At 33.3% G+C, this 18,337-nt stretch overlaps 2 protein-coding genes across 6 annotated transcripts in view; one reads left to right on the forward strand and one right to left on the reverse strand.

Annotated features, from left to right (window-relative positions):
- LOC126747486 (fasciclin-3) overlaps positions 1–18,337 on the forward strand; it is a 630,854-nt gene that overhangs the window by 416,620 nt on the left and 195,897 nt on the right. The window lies entirely within an intron of this gene.
- Positions 1,765–6,755, reverse strand: LOC126747518 (uncharacterized). Of its 3 annotated transcripts, XM_050456211.1 has the most exons (3): positions 6,446–6,750; positions 5,118–5,982; positions 2,134–3,312 (listed from the first exon to the last, which is right to left on the reverse strand). In XM_050456211.1, exons 1-2 carry the CDS (start codon positions 6,579–6,581, stop codon positions 5,132–5,134), a joined length of 987 nt encoding a protein of 328 aa, XP_050312168.1. In that variant the 5' UTR covers positions 6,582–6,750; the 3' UTR covers positions 2,134–3,312; positions 5,118–5,131. The 3 variants fall into 3 exon arrangements, 2 of the variants coding, with proteins under 2 accessions (XP_050312168.1, XP_050312176.1); XR_007664225.1 differs by lacking the exons at positions 2,134–3,312; positions 5,118–5,982 and adding an exon at positions 1,765–1,950 and having other exon boundaries at positions 6,446–6,755; XM_050456219.1 differs by lacking the exon at positions 5,118–5,982 and having other exon boundaries at positions 6,446–6,748.

Here is an 18,337-nt window from a genome sequence, read left to right on the forward strand (position 1 = left end):
ACTAAGAGACATTTACTATCAGAACTTGCAAGAATATTTGATTCTCTAGGTTTTTTTGTCTCCAGTAACAATATCTCTAAAGATTTTAATTCAAAGGCTTTGGAGTAGCGGGTGTGATTGGGATTCCCAGCCTCCAGAAAATATTATTGATACCTGGACTATAATAAGAATGCAACTTAATAATTTATCTCAATTAAAGATTCCTCGGCGAATCATTGAAAATAATTTAGTCTCATCTCAATTGCACGGATTTTGCGATTCTAGTCAGGACGCATATTGTGCAGTAGTATACTTACGAAATTTGTATAAAGATGGCTCAATAAAAACCAATTTTTTCATTTCAAAATCAAAGGTATGCCCTTTAAGAAGGATTTCTATTCCCCGCTTAGAGTTATGCGCGGCCGTATTACTCTCAAAATTGGTAACTTATGTTTTGGGAGTTTTCTCTAATAAAATTAAAATTAATGAGATTTTTGCTTGGACAGATTTAACAATTGTTTTGTAATGGATAAAAAATGAGCCACAAAAATGGACAACCTTTGTCGTAAATAGAGTTGCTCATATCCAAGAATTAATTTTTCCCTCTAAATGGTATTATGTTATTTCAGAGGATAACCCGGCTGACCCAGGTTCCAGAGGTCTTTTTCCCTTGGATTTACTTACTAATAACTTATGGCGGGCGGGGCCCCCTTGGCTTACTCAACCTCATTCTAATTGGGCAACAAGCAATTTTGAACTTTTCGAACCCTCCGAAGAATGTCGCGTTCAATGCTTATCGGCATTTGAGACTTCTTCTTTCTTTGCACTAATAATTAATCGATTTTCTTCTCTGACAAATATTCAAAACACTGTTTGTTACTTAAAGAGATTAATTGATAATTGTAAAACTCAACCTTCAAATCGCAAATATGGAATGTTTTCAATTTTTGAATTGGAAGAATCCTTGCTCCTCCTCATAAAGTTTTTTCAACATGAATGTTTTTCAGTTGAAATACACGCTCTTAAATCTAATAAAATTTTAACAAAAGTATTTCGCAAACTCACCCCATTTCTCGATAAAAGAGATATTTTACGCGTTGGCGGCCGTATTAAATATAGCCAAATTGATTTTGATAAAAAACATCCAATTCTTTTACTTTCCAATAATCGTTTAACAGATTTAATTATAGAATATACTCATAAAATTATGTTACACCCCAAACTCTTTAATATATTCTCTCCCAAAAATATTGGATTATGGCTCCAAAACGTACCATTCGTCGAATAATTACGCCGGACCCTTCTCTATAACCTCAAGCCGTGTTAGAGGTACTAATGTTTTAAAGGCATATGTTTGTCTTTTTATATGTATGGCAACTAAGGCTCTGCATATAGAGCTTGCTTCAGACATATCAAGTGCTGCATTTTTGGCGGCCTTGCGTCGTTTTATTGCTCGGAGAGGTAGGGTGAACCACATTTAAGCGATCAGAGAAGAAACTTTACCGGTGCATGGAAAGAAATTAGTTCTTTTATGCATCTCGCCTCACAAGAAGAAAAAATTGAATGGCATTTTAATCCACCCTATGCTCCAAATTTCAGAGGTTTGTGGGAAGCAGGTGTCAAATCAGTAAAAACACACCTTGTGCGTGTAATTGGTTTGCAAACACTCACATTTGAAGAACTTAATACCGTACTCATTCAAATAGAAGGTGTTCTTAACTCTCGCCCCTTATGCCCTCAAAGCTCGGACCCAAATGATTTAAATAATTAATCGACTTACCTGAAGGAGGATTAATTATAATTTTCCGAGCTTGTCCGTAGATATAATTATCACACTGTAGTTTCCGTGAAACCTACTCGTCAGCACGAATTTTTTAAATAACAAAAACGCTCGTCTCCGTGTCCCCAAGTCGGTGCGTACCTCATTCCGTTGGAGTGCATGTGTACTGAAAATCACCTGATATCTGGGAACTAAATAAGTACATAATATATTTTTAAATATCTAAGGGTGGGCTGGGATATAATTATATCTACGGACAAGCTCGGAAAATTATAATTAATCCTCCTTCAGGTAAGTCGATTAATTATTTAATTTTCCTTCGCTTGTCCTTGATATAATTATCACACTGTAGATGTTCAGAGTAAAAAGGGTGATTTTCTGAAAAAGTAATATTTATTTTTATAACTCCTAAAAATCTGGAGAACAGAGACTTAATCTACTTCATTAACATATAACATAGATCTTAATATACTTCATTAACAAAGCTTACTTGCTAAACTAACATAATAAAAAGTGTATAATGTAAACAATAATTACAATTAATTAGGTTACTTAATAATAGCCTTAGCAAACTTGTCATTTGGTTCTTTTAACGGTTTATTATAATAGTTAAAAAACGTATTTGAAAAAGGTGTCCAACCCGCTGTATTTTTTATTTGTTCTATACTAACACCTGCCCTAAACGCTGCAGAGGTTGATGCGTGGCGTACACTATGAGCCGAAAAAATAGACGTATCTACTCCTGCTTGATTCAAGGTCTTCTTGATCCAATGACTAATGGTTTGCGATGACGCGGCGTGAAAAGGCTTTTTAATAGTAAGAAAGAGATTTTGTTCTTTAACCTTACGATGAGGCTCTGTAATTTTAATGTAGGTCTCTATAGTGGACGCCACACATAATTGTGGTTTGTTTCTAAAGTAAGGAAAGATTAGTAAGGGTTGGTTTCTTCCTAAAGCGGTTGTCTTTATCCTATCTGTAATTTGAATTTCGATTCTCTCTAAAGATACGTTAATATTATTTATTTTAATCATGGAAAGGGTTTGTACTCTACTAGCTGACACTAATGCCATAAGTGTGACAAGCTTATAAGTTAAGTCCTCTAAACTTAAACTATCTAACGGGTATAATGCTTCTAAGTATTTCAAAACCGGATCAGGGTTCCACGTAAAGCTGTACTTTGGTTTTGGTGGACGTATGTTAGATACTCCTTTTAAAAACCTATTTATAATTTTTTCATCTATTGTAGATGGGCTGAATAATAAGTTTAATGCCGACCTATAAGAATTAATTACTGAAAAGGAGTTCCCCTTGTTCAGAATGTCCACTAAAAAGTCTAAATATATTTGTAAATTATATACTAATGGATCTTCTCTTTTATTTAAACAGAAAACCCAATATTTTTTAAAACACGAAGAATATTGCTTAAGGGTGCCCTCTGTTATAGAGGCCATTAAAACTTCAATGGCGTCATTGGGGATTCCTTTTTTGAAGAAAGTCCTCCGGATAATTTCCCTGCCACCAGGGAAATTTCCTTGTGAAGCGGATGACTCTCCCTAAAAGGGGAAATAAGAAGATGTTTATGTGGATAAAAGGTAATAGGAGATGTGATTAATAATTTATTAAATAGTGGAAACCAAGGCTGGGTTGGCCAATGGGGAACAACTAGGATTCCTAAGGCCCTATCTTGTATAATTTTTTCCAATACTTTAGTGATAATTGAAAAGGGAGGGAAGGCGTAAAAATAAAATTTCGACCAATCTTCTGTGAAAGCGTCCACAGAAACGGACTCTGGGTCAGGAAACCATGAAACAAATCTTGGGCATTTTTTATTGAGCCTCGTGGCAAAAAGATCTATTTCAGGGTATCCAAAAAAGTCTATGATTTTATTAAACTCTCTATTATTTAATTCATATTCTGTATCTATGGAAAGTGACCTTGATTCCTTATCAGCATTAAAGTTTGCGGCAGATGGAATGTAGCTAGCAAAAATTAAAATATGCCTTTCCTCGCACCAGCGCCACATTTCTTTAACAATATTGTTTAAATAGGAGTATTTTACGCTTCCCCCGCGATTTATACAAGATATGGCTGTTTGGTTGTCTATCCTTAGTAAAATGCGAGCATTTGTTTTGCCTTTAGTAAAAGATTTCAAGGCATAGTACGCGGCCTTGATTTCCAAATAATTTATGTGAATTTTTATTTCCTGGTTGTCCCAGAAACCGTGACAACTAGATCCTTCACAAAAAGCGCCCCAGCCAGATTGTGAAGCGTCAGAAAATATCTCGCTCGAGAAAGCTTTAGGCTTTATATTCTGTCCTAATCCTATATTGTTTTGCCACCAATCTAATTCCTCCCATAAACATTTTGGTATGTTTATTTTTTTACAGTAATTATAGTCGCCCTGTAAATATGCCTGTTTTATTCTTTCAAAGGGTTTTATATGTGCGAACCCATATTCTGTCGCGGGACAAGAAGCTACCAATTTACCTATTAAAGCAGCAAACTCCCTAAGAGTGTGCTTTTTATTTTTCCTTTTAAATTTTTTTATTAATTGCTGTATATTTCTTATCTTGTCTTCTGGAAGAGAAATACACATTTTTATAGTATCATAATTAAAACCTAAAAATTGTATGCATTGTATGGGTGTTAATATACTTTTGTTCTTATTTATTATAAAACCCAAACTCTGAAGGAGGTTCACTGCTAGTGAGGTGTTCTTTTGACACTCCTCCTTGTTATCGCTCATTATTAAAATATCATCCAAATAAAAAACTGTTATAATTCCTAAAAGCCTAAGAGCTCTTGCTATTGGCTTAAGAATTTTGGTAAATATGTAAGGGGCTATGTTAAGACCGAAGGGCAAACTATTAAATTGGTACAAGATATCATTAAACCTAAATCTAAAATATTTTCTATAATTTTTCCTTATCGATACTAAAAAATATGCATCCTTCAGGTCAATTTTTGAGAGAAAATAATTTCTATTTATAAGTTTTAAAACGGTTCTATAGTCCTCCAATTTAAAATGAGGAGCTTGAATAAAGGCATTAAGTTTTTTTAAATTCAATATAAATCTATGTTCCCCATTTGGTTTTTTTACTAAAAAATAAGAAGATACAAATTGACCTTCTATTGGACAACAACTCTCAATACAGCCTATTTTAAGTAATTGTTTTAATGACTGTTCATAGTTTCTTTTTTGATCTTTCACAATTTTTACTAAAGGTTCAATTGTTTGTTTAGGTTTTGAGGAAAAGTTTATAAATATCCCTTTAACCCAGCCCAAGACCGCCCGGTCCTGGGTTAGAGTTTCCCAAACCTGTAAAAATTGTGAAAGACGTTTCGCATAAGGATATACCTCTAGTGCAGAAATCACTTCCGGTATGGATATTTCCTGACACTCTGCTTGTGGTAACGATCTGATGGCTTCCTCTCCTTCTTTTGTTTCATTCTGTCCCTGTTCGGTTGACGCTGGTAGTTTAAATAGCTGGGCTGATGGTAACCTGAAGTACCCGGGGCGCTGTATGATGAAGGTACAGCTTTCTTCTTGAAGATGGTGCTAGATTTCTTCATGGATTGTTCATTTTTAACTGCCTCAGCAAAATTTTTACTGAATAAAAATTCATCTATTTCCATCGTCTTTGCCACTTTTTTACAGTCCCCGTTTAGGTGAGGAACTATTTTAAACTTACGATGAGTTGAGATGGCATTATGTATATTGGTGAACAACTGACAGGCGTCTGCCAAGATTTTTAATTCATTTGCCTGTTCTGGAAATGGTAACATTTTTTCTAACACAGTCCCCACTGCTGATAGTCCATGAGCCAGTTGCTCTTGGAGTGCTATCATGAAACAATCATGTTCGTGCGCTGCTCTTGGCAAGCAAGCCTGAATCTCACTATTGACCTGGGGAGGAATCAGAGCTTTACAGTTAGCTGGAATTTTATATTTATTTATTATCTCCCTTCTCTGATCTTTAGTTAGGCCTTTTAACAAATATGAGGTCCATCGAACCACAATTTCCTCATGTAGGGGTTTTCCTTCAGTAGTAACGCAATCGGGGTTAATACCAAGTCCAGTAATATTTTGTTCTGGAATATTAGTATTTGCCTGGGTAGCACTATCCTCAATTATTGTAATTTCTGGCTCTAAGGGATGCAATTGATTGGTTGTTGGTAAAGCACCCAGAACTTGTGATTCTTGTGACTCATTATCTGAAGCATCTGTAAAGATAAACCCTCTTTACTTATAATTTCATAGGACTATTTCCTAAAATATCTGCTAAAGATCGCCCGATCTAATAGCAAAAAGGTTACATCCAGACCCCTGGTTCGCTATGCGTATACCATCGCTCGATTGTAAACGCATATTTTTAACTAAAATAACGCACGTTAATTTAGTTTATTAAGTTCTACTTAATAGTGTATATACAATATGCATATCCATATACTTATTTGCCAAAATTCGCCTGAATTAATGGCAAAGTATGATGGGCATTTTATCTAAGCCTATAAATTCACTCGATTTATAGTAATAATAAGCGATAATTTACCAAACTAACGCACGTCAATTTGGCCTATAAAACTTTTTGAGCCAAAAAATCATTAGGGTTTAATTTCATAAACAACCTTGCTTTTAAATAAACAAGGAAAGGAAGTCGACGGCCTAATGACCTCCGAACCGAACCTGGTGATTCCTCGCTGGAACTAGATGAACTTAGAATATTGGTTAATTGCTCCTGCATATCTTTTAATTGTCTTTTTAAACGTTTTATTTCACCACTTTTATCCCGGCGAACAAAGGAACTAGATCGTTTCGACATTTTAATTTAATCACTTAAATTTATTTATCGCCGACGAGCACGAAAAACGGAATGAGGTACGCACCGACTTGGGGACACGGAGACGAGCGTTTTTGTTATTTAAAAAATTCGTGCTGACGAGTAGGTTTCACGGAAACTACAGTGTGATAATTATATCAAGGACAAGCGAAGGAAAATTTAAGGTTTTAACGCCAGGACATTTCCTAACACTCAACACTTTGAATTCTTTTCCTGAACCTGACTTGGGTGCTATCAATATTGGTCGTCGTCTTTCACGCTGGCAATTATTGCAACAACTTCATCAAAGTTTTTGGGTCAGATGGTACACAGAATACTTACATACTCTAATGCAACGCAGTAAATGGACAAAAAATACAGTACATATAATACCAAACACTTTAGTCTTAATTAAAGAAGATGATTTACTACTTTTTATTTACTATAAATGGTCTTTGGGTCGAACTCACGCATATCCCGGTCGCGATGGCATCACAAGAATTGTCACAATTATTATTATTATATTCTACAATAATACCAATATAAATAAAACAAAAGGAGAAGAACTATCCAAAAACAAATAAATTGGTGAAATAAAATTATTAAATTTAAAGCTTGGGATAGGAATCTTTGCACAAGCCTTATACTTCTCGATTTTAGTAAGGCTTTCGATACCGTAAATCACCAACTCTTATTAACTAAGTTAAAATATTACGGTCGTGGAGATGCTGCTTTTAATTTTTTTCAAAATTATCTTCTCAATGCACATCAGCATATGGATAGTAATTTTTACATGATGCGTTTCCGGATCACTGGACTAGGAGAAGAGCTTCAATGTTATAGCCGGCTAGATCACCATATCTAATACTCCTTGATTTTTTTCTCTGTTGCGTTTAAATCGTAACCAGCTTCGCTCGATGATCTGCGGCAATTTTATTCATTATAATTCATCTATTCCAAAAGAAGTGGTTCAACATGCCAAATTCGTAGTAGAATTTGTGAAAAGAAATATTAATTTTTTTCTATTTATTCGACACAACGTTCATAACTCAAAAAATTGACCAGATGTCATTTTGAAAATTTGTACGCATATTCCAGGGATAATTTTAATGCTTAACTTATACAATTTTTCCCCCTTTTGAGCATAATTTAAATGAACGCGATACACCTTTTTTTACCACACTATTTAAATAACCAACTTTTTATAAAAAGTGCATGTTTTTAAGTTTCTAGCTACGCCTTAATCGTTTTTTTTTAAATTTAAATCGCGATCGCGGCAATAAATTTCATTCATTTACAAAACAAAAATAAAAAGGGGCAAAACATGTAAACGTTCGATGGCTTAATATAGCGGCCGAGCCAGCAATATTAAGCCATCAAGCTGAGATAATATTCATTAATTTCCCAACCGTTTTAAATATGACAGTCCCCCATTTTTTACGAGGTACGGTCGGGCCAGTGGAGCGCCCGCAGCCTTTTTTTGCCCACTGTTACAAATTGCATCATTACTTCCCTGTGACCGACTACATAATTGGTACGTTTGGGGGTTTCGTGATTTACTTGCAACGGAGGTTTCCCCGGTTTATTTTGGTTGTCGTTTTTTTTTGTTTAGTTTCCGTTTTAGTGACTGCATGTAACGCAATTTAACCATTAAAACCTAATTTTGGGGAATTTATTTTAGATCTTTAGTAAGGAGCTTAAAGAATTATCATCTTCTTCCTCACGTAAATTAATTAGACCTATTTTAGATCTAAAAAAAAACTCGACAAACAATAAGGCTATTTTGGAAGAATTCAAAAATTCATAGCTCTTACAGGTTTATTTGATTATAGTTATATAAGGTGAACTATTTCATGGGCATTTAGGACCATATTCCCAAGCAACACATCATATATTATTATCGTTAAATATACAGGGTGTCCATTTAGTACCGCGTTGCTTGATTGCGGCTAAATCTTGTATATCAATAGAGTCAAGCTTTGTACGCTCTTAAGTATTTAAAAAAAAAAATGGTGTTTAAACTTGAGCAAAGAACGGAAATTATTTACGGGGAAAGTTAAAGATATGTAACAAGAACAGCAGCATTGTTTAACGAAAGATATACTAATATTCAACCGATTAACTGGAGTTTTCTGACTGTTTAATTATGGAAATACTTCTATCCCAAAACGAAAACTTGTTCAATTTAAATCAAGATAAATGATAATTACGTCCACATTAATTTTCTAGCCTACAAAGGTATTCCCGTATATTAGAAACGTTTAAACCACTACCAACTTCGCACAATAGAACAAACTTCCCTCCACCTACCTACATATCTCACTACGAGAGTAAATAACTAGTAGCTGTGTAACTGTACACAGCAATCTGCTTTATCGCTTAAGCGAATGCTTACAATACCATCAGCAGCTGTTTGTTGGTTAGCTCGGAATTTCGATGAAGTAGCCGAGTAAAATTTACTATTTATGTTATAGTGTTCGCTCACGTGTTGAATATCCATATGCAGGGTGTTTCATAATTAGTGAGACAAACTTGAGAGAAGGTCGCAAGATGAGCAAGTTTGCGCAATAAACCCCTTATCCGAAAATCATTAGATATTCAGATCCAGAATGATAAAATTTTAAGAAAAAATCTTATTTTGCACGATATTACTATGCATTTATTACTATTTTCTAATATATAATTTAATTTTTATTTTACCAGTGACGTCAATGGGGGCTAGAACCTAGTGATCTCTTAAAGAAAAATAATACGCCTCAACAGGTTAATTTTTTACAAATAATATATTTATAAATTAATTAATCCATGTAAGTAATAACGGCATATTTTCACTATACCACTTTTATTTATCCCTAATTAATTTCTTTAGCGAAACCCTCTGGATACTCAATTTCCATGCGAAAGTCAGAGCGAGTTCTATGCATTGTACACGTGCGGTTCATTTGTTTAATTTGCGGTTAGGCGCTAAATTTCCTATCCGACCGCAATTGGCAGTTGTTGGTGAAGTTTCCCCAAACTGTATTCGAACGGTGTGATTAATGAGTTAAGCAGTATGTTCCGTAAGTGTTTGTTGATCGAGAAAGTGAAACTACGATGGTCTGTTTTCAATTTAATTAGAAATTTTCCAAGGTTTTTAGTCAATAACTTTTACGCCTTATTGTTATTTACTATTAAAAATAAACGCACCTCTACTCTGCGGTATTCCTACATAATTTAAACACATATAAATTGTGTTCAGTCTCGCCATATAGTAATAAATAAGAATAAACAGGCAGGCGGCTTCCAACCAACAACGTCTTTACTTGAATACTGCGGCCCATATATTTTCTGTTCTTTAAAATATGTCTACTTTATGACGGAACACCGTAAGCAACTATATTTAATAAAACCACGTGTCGTATCTCATGCAATTTTGAGTAAATATTTTTCACGTTAAAGAGAATTTATTATAAAAATGGTTTTTCATGCATAACTTTATTGGATGTGGAGCTTTTGGTCTGTGGTATCACGTTATTTAACGATTAGGTATTTATGTTATTAGACCGCTTTATTATTGGTTTATTTTAGGGTTGACTTGTTTTATTTATTCGCTTAGTTGGGTGTGTGCTATAATGAATTGGCTATTAATCGTTTTATTATTTTTTTATTTTTCTAACAGTTGATTTAATTTTAGTTGAATAATCAATTTACTTTTTTTAAACATTGAAGAAATTTTGTTTTAATTTCTAGAAGTTAAATAATTTTATTATACATTTTTTAGTCAATTTAGTGAATCGATGTTTTCTATATATATCATAAATTGACCCAAAACCGGGTGGCACTACCTGCAATCAACGAAAAGAAAGAATTTTACATTGAAACTAATACCCAACTAAGGTAGTGGCATAAAATATTGGTGGATCACCAGGTACCACTTTTGCATACCTAATGAGGCTTTATTGCTCTACACACTTCTGAAATAGAGTATAAAACACTTAAATTGGTCTAATTTTAATTCTTAAAAATAATTTTATAATTTAAAGCAGTTAATCTGTTAATTTCTTTCCTTAATTTCTTTAAATTTAAACAGTGTTTAGCCAATTGATATTATTTTTAAATACTAGGGTGAATAATAATAATGAATTTTTTAAATAATAAAAACTTTATTGGAAATTGCGAAGCTGAGGCAAGCCTACTTAACCTTAGAATACAAGTTTATGCAATGAATTTACACATATATAATAACCACCAAATAAACATACAAAAAATACGTCTAAAAGAGAAAAAAATGTCTAATAATATCATATACATTGAAAATGTGGCTAGACTTTATAAGACTACTATACAGGGTGAGTTTTTTAAAGTGTTGCAATGCGATATGTCAAAAACGGCTGCAAATTTTTTTTGACATTTTGGTGACATTTCAAGTATACCGGGGGGCACTTTTTGTGATATTTTTGACATTTGTCCCTTCACCCCCCCAAGAGGGGGGGAGGGTCACTTCCTTATTTTAAATGGAATGACGTGTTTTTTATTCTTAAATACGAATCTACATAAAATATGAAGTATGTTTACAAAAAATTTTTAAAATTGCTCTGCTGGTTACGGAATTATGATCAAAAATGTTTTGATTAAATTTAAAAATAATTCGAATATTCTACTACAATAAAAACAAATTATTTCCTACTTTTTAACTATTTATCGTCTATGTTTTATGCCTAAGGAGCTGTTCGAAGTGACCGCCTTCGACTTCCAAACACTTTCTTATCCTTTCTTGACATGAGTTTCGTACCCGCTGTAACATTGCTGGTGTCACTAATGAACAAGCAAAACGAATCCTGTTCTTCATGTCCTCTGGAGTTGTAGGTGCACTAGCCATTACTTTGTCTTTTATAAATCCCCATAAAAAAAAGTCAAGGGGGGTCAAATCTGGCGAACGAGCAGGCTAGTTGACAGCACCACCTCGACCAATCCACCTGTTTTCAAAAATCTCATTTAAATAAGTACGGGCCTGTATGGCATAATTGGGTGGAGCTCCGTCCTGCTAAAACCATACGTTAGGATTTAAATTTCGGTTTGTGAACAAAGATTAAACAAAAAGTATACATTTGCCCCACAGTTAAACATGGAGGGGGAAATATTCTTGTATGAGGATGTTTCTCGGCTCGTGGCATGGGACGCATAGTAAGAATAGTGGGCAAAATGGATCGTTTCATATACATTCTGCAAAAACATTTAATGCCATATATGGATGAAGTCATGTCAGTAACAGCCATATTTCAGCATGACAACGATCCAAAACATGCTTCTCAATTTGTTAAGAGGTGGCTATATCCGATGAAAAAATAAATGTAATGGTCTGGTCATCTCAATCGCCAGACCTAAACCCTATAGAGAATTTATGGCATTACATTGACACCAAAATCAGGCACCTAACATGCTCTAATACAAATATTCTCTTTGAAATAGTGGAAAAGGCTTGGAAAGAAGTGAACAATGACTATATTATGAAATTATTTGAGTCCCTGCTAAGTCGATGTGCAGATGTCATAAAGGAGAAGGGGTGCTACACGAAATATTGAATTGATTTTAATTTAGTTGGGTTATATTTTTTTTTTAGAATCAAAACTATTTTTTGTTGCTATATTTTTGAATAATAAATTTGCATAAAATAATTTGGTGTTTTATTTATTATGATACAAAAAATATGATAATATGAAAATATAAACAGGCTGTACGGTTGTTGTTATATTACGGCGATTGAGTGGACTGTATTACTTATATAGGCAAGGGTTCATTTTCGTAAATTTAACATTAATTTCCAAAATAAAATTTTTAACCGAACCATACAGCACCAAGATTAAAAATGGCACCTACCTTGATCTCTTGGAGCACTTTGATGGAATAAATGAGTTTCTTCTGGCGGGCCCGCACTTATATTCGGCACAAACACATTAGACTTGGTATTAGTGGTGTGTAATGAAAATTAGATTATATTGTAGAAACTTTTCCCATATTTTTGGGGAAATTATAGAAGCACTTTTTAGACGAAGTCTGGAGACTCGATCATGGCAACGGCAAAAGCTAAAGTTGCCGGTTTGCTTCTTTGTACGCAAACTCTTGATATACCATTCGACGTCGGCGTCAAGCTTGACTTTGTATGGTTAATGTAAATTTGAAATTCGTAGTTAAAAGACGAAAAATAATTTAACATGTTCAAAAGTTGCGTATACACAGGCTCTAACTATTCTTGTAAATAATATATAAACCTTACTTATAAAGTAAGATTCTAAAAGATATATAACAGGAAAGTTCAATGTTGCTATCTTTTTACGCAATACTGTATATATTTATAATTATATGAAATTTAATTAAATAAACTGTGTTATTAGCTTGAATATTAACGATAAAACTAGCTGTAATTCATGCGTACTATGTTGGAAAATAATGATTTTTGAAAACAATTTTTTACTGGTAAACTACAAGTAAAATATAATAACTATAAAGTATTAAATGTGTTACTATTAACGGCTGTCAGTAAGGCTGTTGTTTACGTCTGTCACAGTCAAATCATTTTGGTGGCGTTAATTCAGTTGGTTCTTGGCTGATGCAAAGTATTATTGGATTACTTGATACAAATAATATACTGGTAAGTAAAATATTCTTTATTGTTGGAAATAATTCAGTTTCTTTTTCTAAGAGGGATTTTAGTATTTATTGTAGTACAAAAATATAAATGTAATTTTATGATTTTAAAGTTGTGCCCAGTGCCGTCGGTAGTTTTTTTTTTAAATTTTAAATTGATTGTAATAATTTTTTTTATAATGGCAGAATTATTATTAGTATAATAATAATAATAAGAATAATAATAACAATAATTATAATAATAATAATAACATTTAATCGAATGGAATTGAATTATAATACTAGGAGATGCATCCGCCTTATTTCTTAAAATACATTTTTGGTTGTAGGTATATTATTTATTAAGATGAACGAACCAAGTTCCAGAACAAAAAACATTTTGGCTTTAACAACCGAATTAAAGAAACAACTTAAGGAGCAAAAGGAAGTTTATCGATCTTTAGCAAGTTGTTCAAAAAGAGCAACTTGAGAATTTACTAGATGCTCTTTTTGAGCAACTTGCTAAAGATTAAGAAGCTAAGAAGAGACTGAGGCAAATGATCTGGATTATCATGTTTCTAGTTCAGATATGGAATCAAGTGAATCGGACGAAAATATGTTGGAAAGCCCAACAAATAAAATGTTTGCAGAGAAAGATGATGGTAATGAGACGATTGAGGAATCAGTAAAATTTATGATGGAAAAGCTACTAACTCACGTCGATGAACATTTTACGACACGCGGGACAAAAAGGAAGAGAAGAAAATATAAAATCCCACTTAGAGAAAGGAATCTTCTTAAATTGGAAAATTTAAAAAATAAGCATCGCGTCAAACAACCTTGTTATGCTGTATGCAAAAAAAAATGTATTAGTAAAATTTTAGATGAAAGGCGAGTACAAATTAACCAAGAGTTTTGGGCAATGACGCCACAAGAACGAAAAAAATATATGTACTCTAAAACAAAAAAAGTACCCGTAAAAAGACGTACTGCTGGTTTAAATTCACGCAGAAACTTTACTGTGACTTATGTTTGTCCAGATGATGGGGGTATTGACCAAGAAGTTTGCAAAACTTTCTTTTTAGCAACTATGGGTTTCAACAACAAAGTGGATAAATGTTTACATACTGTGCTTAAAAATACTCCTAATGGTTCTTTGCAAGCAACTTCGGATCGTCGTGGCAGTCATTCACCTACAAACAAAATAGACAGAACGTCCATAATAAATCATATTAATTCCTCTGAGCCTTCCATATCACACTATCGCAAGGTGCATGCTCCCAACCGATCTCAATATTCAGATGATGTACAATGATTTTAAAATAAAAGAACCAAATATTGTATGTTCCTACGAGTTATATAGAAAAACACTACAATCAATGAATATATCTTTTGTGAAGTTGGGACACGAAGAAAAGGTTTGGTTGTGAGAAGTATTTCTTGCATGAAAAAGACTCACAACATAAGAGGGATGAACCTGAACCTAATTGTTCTGTTTGCAAAGAATATACGATTCATAAGAAAAAAGTTTCAGAGCCACGAAAATGCTACGAAAATGAGAAGAATGATACTAGTGGAACAGCCATATATTCTGCTGATTTGCAAAAGTTTGATATCTAAAAAAATTGTTAATTAAGTTAACTTTTGTATTTTAGCTAATCGTGCTTCTAAGATATGAATCCTTGAAGGAAGTAATATTTACGGGGAGAATCATAGCATTCAATGAATCTTCTGTGCCAGTGGGGACTAAACAAAAGAACAGGAAGCCCATAGCAGTTATTTGGCATGAAGGTGTGGCCGGACGCTCAAAAAGTGATATCATTAGCACATTTTATTAATTTTTTTTACGACATAGGGATGACAAACATATAATTCTGTGGCTTGATAATTGCTCAGCACAAAATAAAAATTGGGCACTTTTATCATTTTTTGTCAGCATAGTAAATTCAGATGAAATTAGCCTTGAAAAACTAGAAATTAAATATTTTGAGCCCGGCCACACTTTCATGTCGGCGGATTCATTCCACCACCAGGTTTATATGTCCCTTAAAAAAAAAGGAAAAGTTTATGATATTCCTAATTTTAAAGACTTTGTACAAAATGCAAACTTTGGTAATAAATATGCAACATAATAATTTCTACAATTGGTTAGACCACAGCTCTCAATATAAAATTAAAAATATTAAACCAAGTCGACCATACCTAAATAAAATGGTGCACATCCAGTTTTCACGAGGGGAGTTTACCTTGACTTACAAATATAGCTTTTGTGACGATTTTGTCGAGTTAAATTTTCTAAACGCCAAAGTGCAAAAAAAAGGATTTCTAGAGATTTTGCCTAGAAATACAAACAGGGGCATACCAGCTGAAAAAAAAAGTTCTATTTTGACTAAACTTGGGCCTGTACTTCCAAAAAATAGGCTTGCGTTTTGGGAAAAGTTACCGGTTCTTTCTGAAGAATCTGAAATGGTAAAGATTGTAAGATTTTTTTGAATTTGAGGCAATAAAACTGTATTGTAACGAATGTATTTTTATTACTTAATCACTTTTTATAAGTTGATAAAAATATTTAAAATTTCATAGTTCAGACATTTTTTAATTTAATCAGCAAATGGTAAAACGATACTAAGGAAAATAGGCGTATCTGCCATAACTCAAAATCTAAAAACAAGTTGCAATTTTTATTAATGCCACTGATTTTTTAATAAATAATCTTTAATTTTAGTGAAGTTTATCGTAATAGGTAGCACGTTAAAAAATACAAAACCTTCATTATCTCAAAACACTGTTTTTGCAGATACGCCCATTAGCTTATGGAGGGCAGTACGTGGGGTGGGGGGACAAAGGCAGGGTTAATAAAAATCGATTTTTTTTTGGCAGAAAATAGTTACCTGAGAAAAAAACACAGATTTTATTAAAATGTAAACATCTTTTTTAGTTCCTAGAAGCTCAAGGAAAAATTAAAAAAGCAATTTATAATTATTTAAAGGCCATTTTCCAAGCAATAGTTCCACAAAATAGAAATTGCAGATGATGCCTTAAATTCAGTAATTACACACAAAAATCCATTAGGAAGGTCTTCGAAAGGTGGTCAATTAAGCATAAAATGAAATAATTTAACAATAATGACATACTCGCATACAGACGATGTTGATATATAATATTGCAATTTTCAAAAATCCTAATGAGAAATTAATTTCCTCCACTCTCCTCTGAAGTCTAAAATTGATTAATACAACCTCAAAAGACTCTCTCTCTCTCTATTACGTATATGTTAAGTCCCGTGTTCTTAATCACGATAAGGGCTAAGTTGGGGCAGTCATAATTATCTCTTGTAAAGTGCGCGTTTTAGGACAAAGGAGCCTACTGGCAGACTGTTCAGACTCCTTTAATTTACGTCTGAAGTGTCGAGGGTGAGGTGGAGCGTTTTCCCTTCAAAGGAGGTGGAACAAGTTGACGAGGGATCTTCTCGACTGTATATACACGTATAATAAAACGTCTTTATTAAATGTCAGATAGGGTTGGTTCTAAGTTGCTACTTTAGAACGTGGATTAGAAGAAAAATGAGACGATATATAAAAGCAGTATAGGCAATGGATATCTTTGTCTTTGTTTCATGCTTTATTCATATTTTTACAGCACTGTTTACTTTAGTTGAAAGCAGTTTTCAATTAACAAACATGTAAAGATTCTATCATAATTCGAGCCCTATATTGAAATTCTGGAGAATTTTTTTGAAATAATCTGGATATTATAATCAAATTTACCAATACAATACCAATTTTCTTCCGATTTATCGAAAGCATTTGGTTGTGTGAATCACTTGACGTGACTCATAAAACATTTTTCTATGTGTGTCAATCAAGTGTTTTAAATAACTATTAATAAAAAACTTGAAAATGTATTGACCTCCTTTAAAAGGTCAGGTCTGGTTAATACGTAATCACAGTTTTTCAGAAATAGGAGCACTTGTGGGAAAGGCAATTTATTATCAGGAGTCATTATGTAATTATGACCTTTTTCTTATAAACATTGCAAGGCAAAGGTGTAAAAATGGTCTGTGATTTGATGATCAAAAACATTTGGTTATGTGAATCACTTGATGTAACCTTTGAACCTTTTTTTTTACTGAGAATCGCGTTTCTTGACTAAATATTAATAAATAGCATAAAAAAGGGTTGAAAGTTTAGATGTTGTTCTAAAAATCAGATCAGCTCAAAGGTTTTTAGAATTAAGAGCATCTATGACAAAGGAAATGTAGTACAAGGAATCATAGTGGAATTTCAATTTTCCTCTCATAATCATTAAGAGAGTGAAAATGGAAACATAATATGCCTTTAGTGATTTATTAAAAGCATTTGATTGGGCAAATCACTTAATCATAAATCATAATAAAGGGTGTCCCAATAAGAGCGCACGTTTTAATTGGTAAATAAAAGTCATAATTTATTTTAAACTGAGTGTTATTTATATTTTAATGTAAAGCTAATACACTGCAATTAAACGTGAAAAATAATATCTGGCAAATGACCGCCTCGACTTTCGTAACAGACTCTTATTCGTTTTGAGAAATTTTCAATTACATTTTCACATAATTGCGGCCCAATTTCGCTAATAATACGTCTAATTTCATTTTTCAACTGTGGAATTGTTGTTGGGTTATTAGCGTATACGAGGGATTTTAAAAAACCCCAAAGAAAAAAGTCACCAGGCATTAAATCGCATGATCTTGCGGGCCAGTTCAGGTCTCCATTCCATGAAATGACACGATCGTAAAACTTTCTTTGCAACAATTGAAATGCTTCACGTGTAGTGTGACATGTCACACCATCCTGTTGGTACCACATACCGCTCGTATCCATACCATCCAATTGAGGCCATAAAAACTCAGTGAGCATATTACGATAGCGTTCGCTGTTCACGGTAACTGCATTTTCAGCCTCGTTCTCTAAGAAGTACAGTCCAATTACTCCACCTGTCCAAAGTCCGCACCAAACAGTGACTCTTAATCGATGCATTTTCTTCTCATGAATGACTCTAGGATTTTCTTCGCCCCAAGTTCGGCAATTTTGTTTATTACCAGAGCCATTAAGGTGAATTTGCCTCATCGGTAAACAAATTTTTTTTCGAAAAATCGATATCTATTTGTTGTTTTT

This window comes from Anthonomus grandis, chromosome 2 (assembly GCF_022605725.1).
Source record: "Anthonomus grandis grandis chromosome 2, icAntGran1.3, whole genome shotgun sequence".
Taxonomy (NCBI): Eukaryota; Metazoa; Arthropoda; class Insecta; order Coleoptera; family Curculionidae; genus Anthonomus; species Anthonomus grandis.

Excerpts from the sequence above, each read along its gene's own strand:
- LOC126747518 (XM_050456211.1), bottom strand. The coding sequence starts at position 6,581 with ATGTCGAAACGATCTAGTTCCTTTGTTCGCCGGGATAAAAGTGGTGAA. Across the intron at positions 5,983-6,445 it reads TTCCAGCGAGGAATCACCAG|ATGCTTCAGATAATGAGTCA; the intron begins GTTCGGTTCGGA and ends TTATCTTTACAG.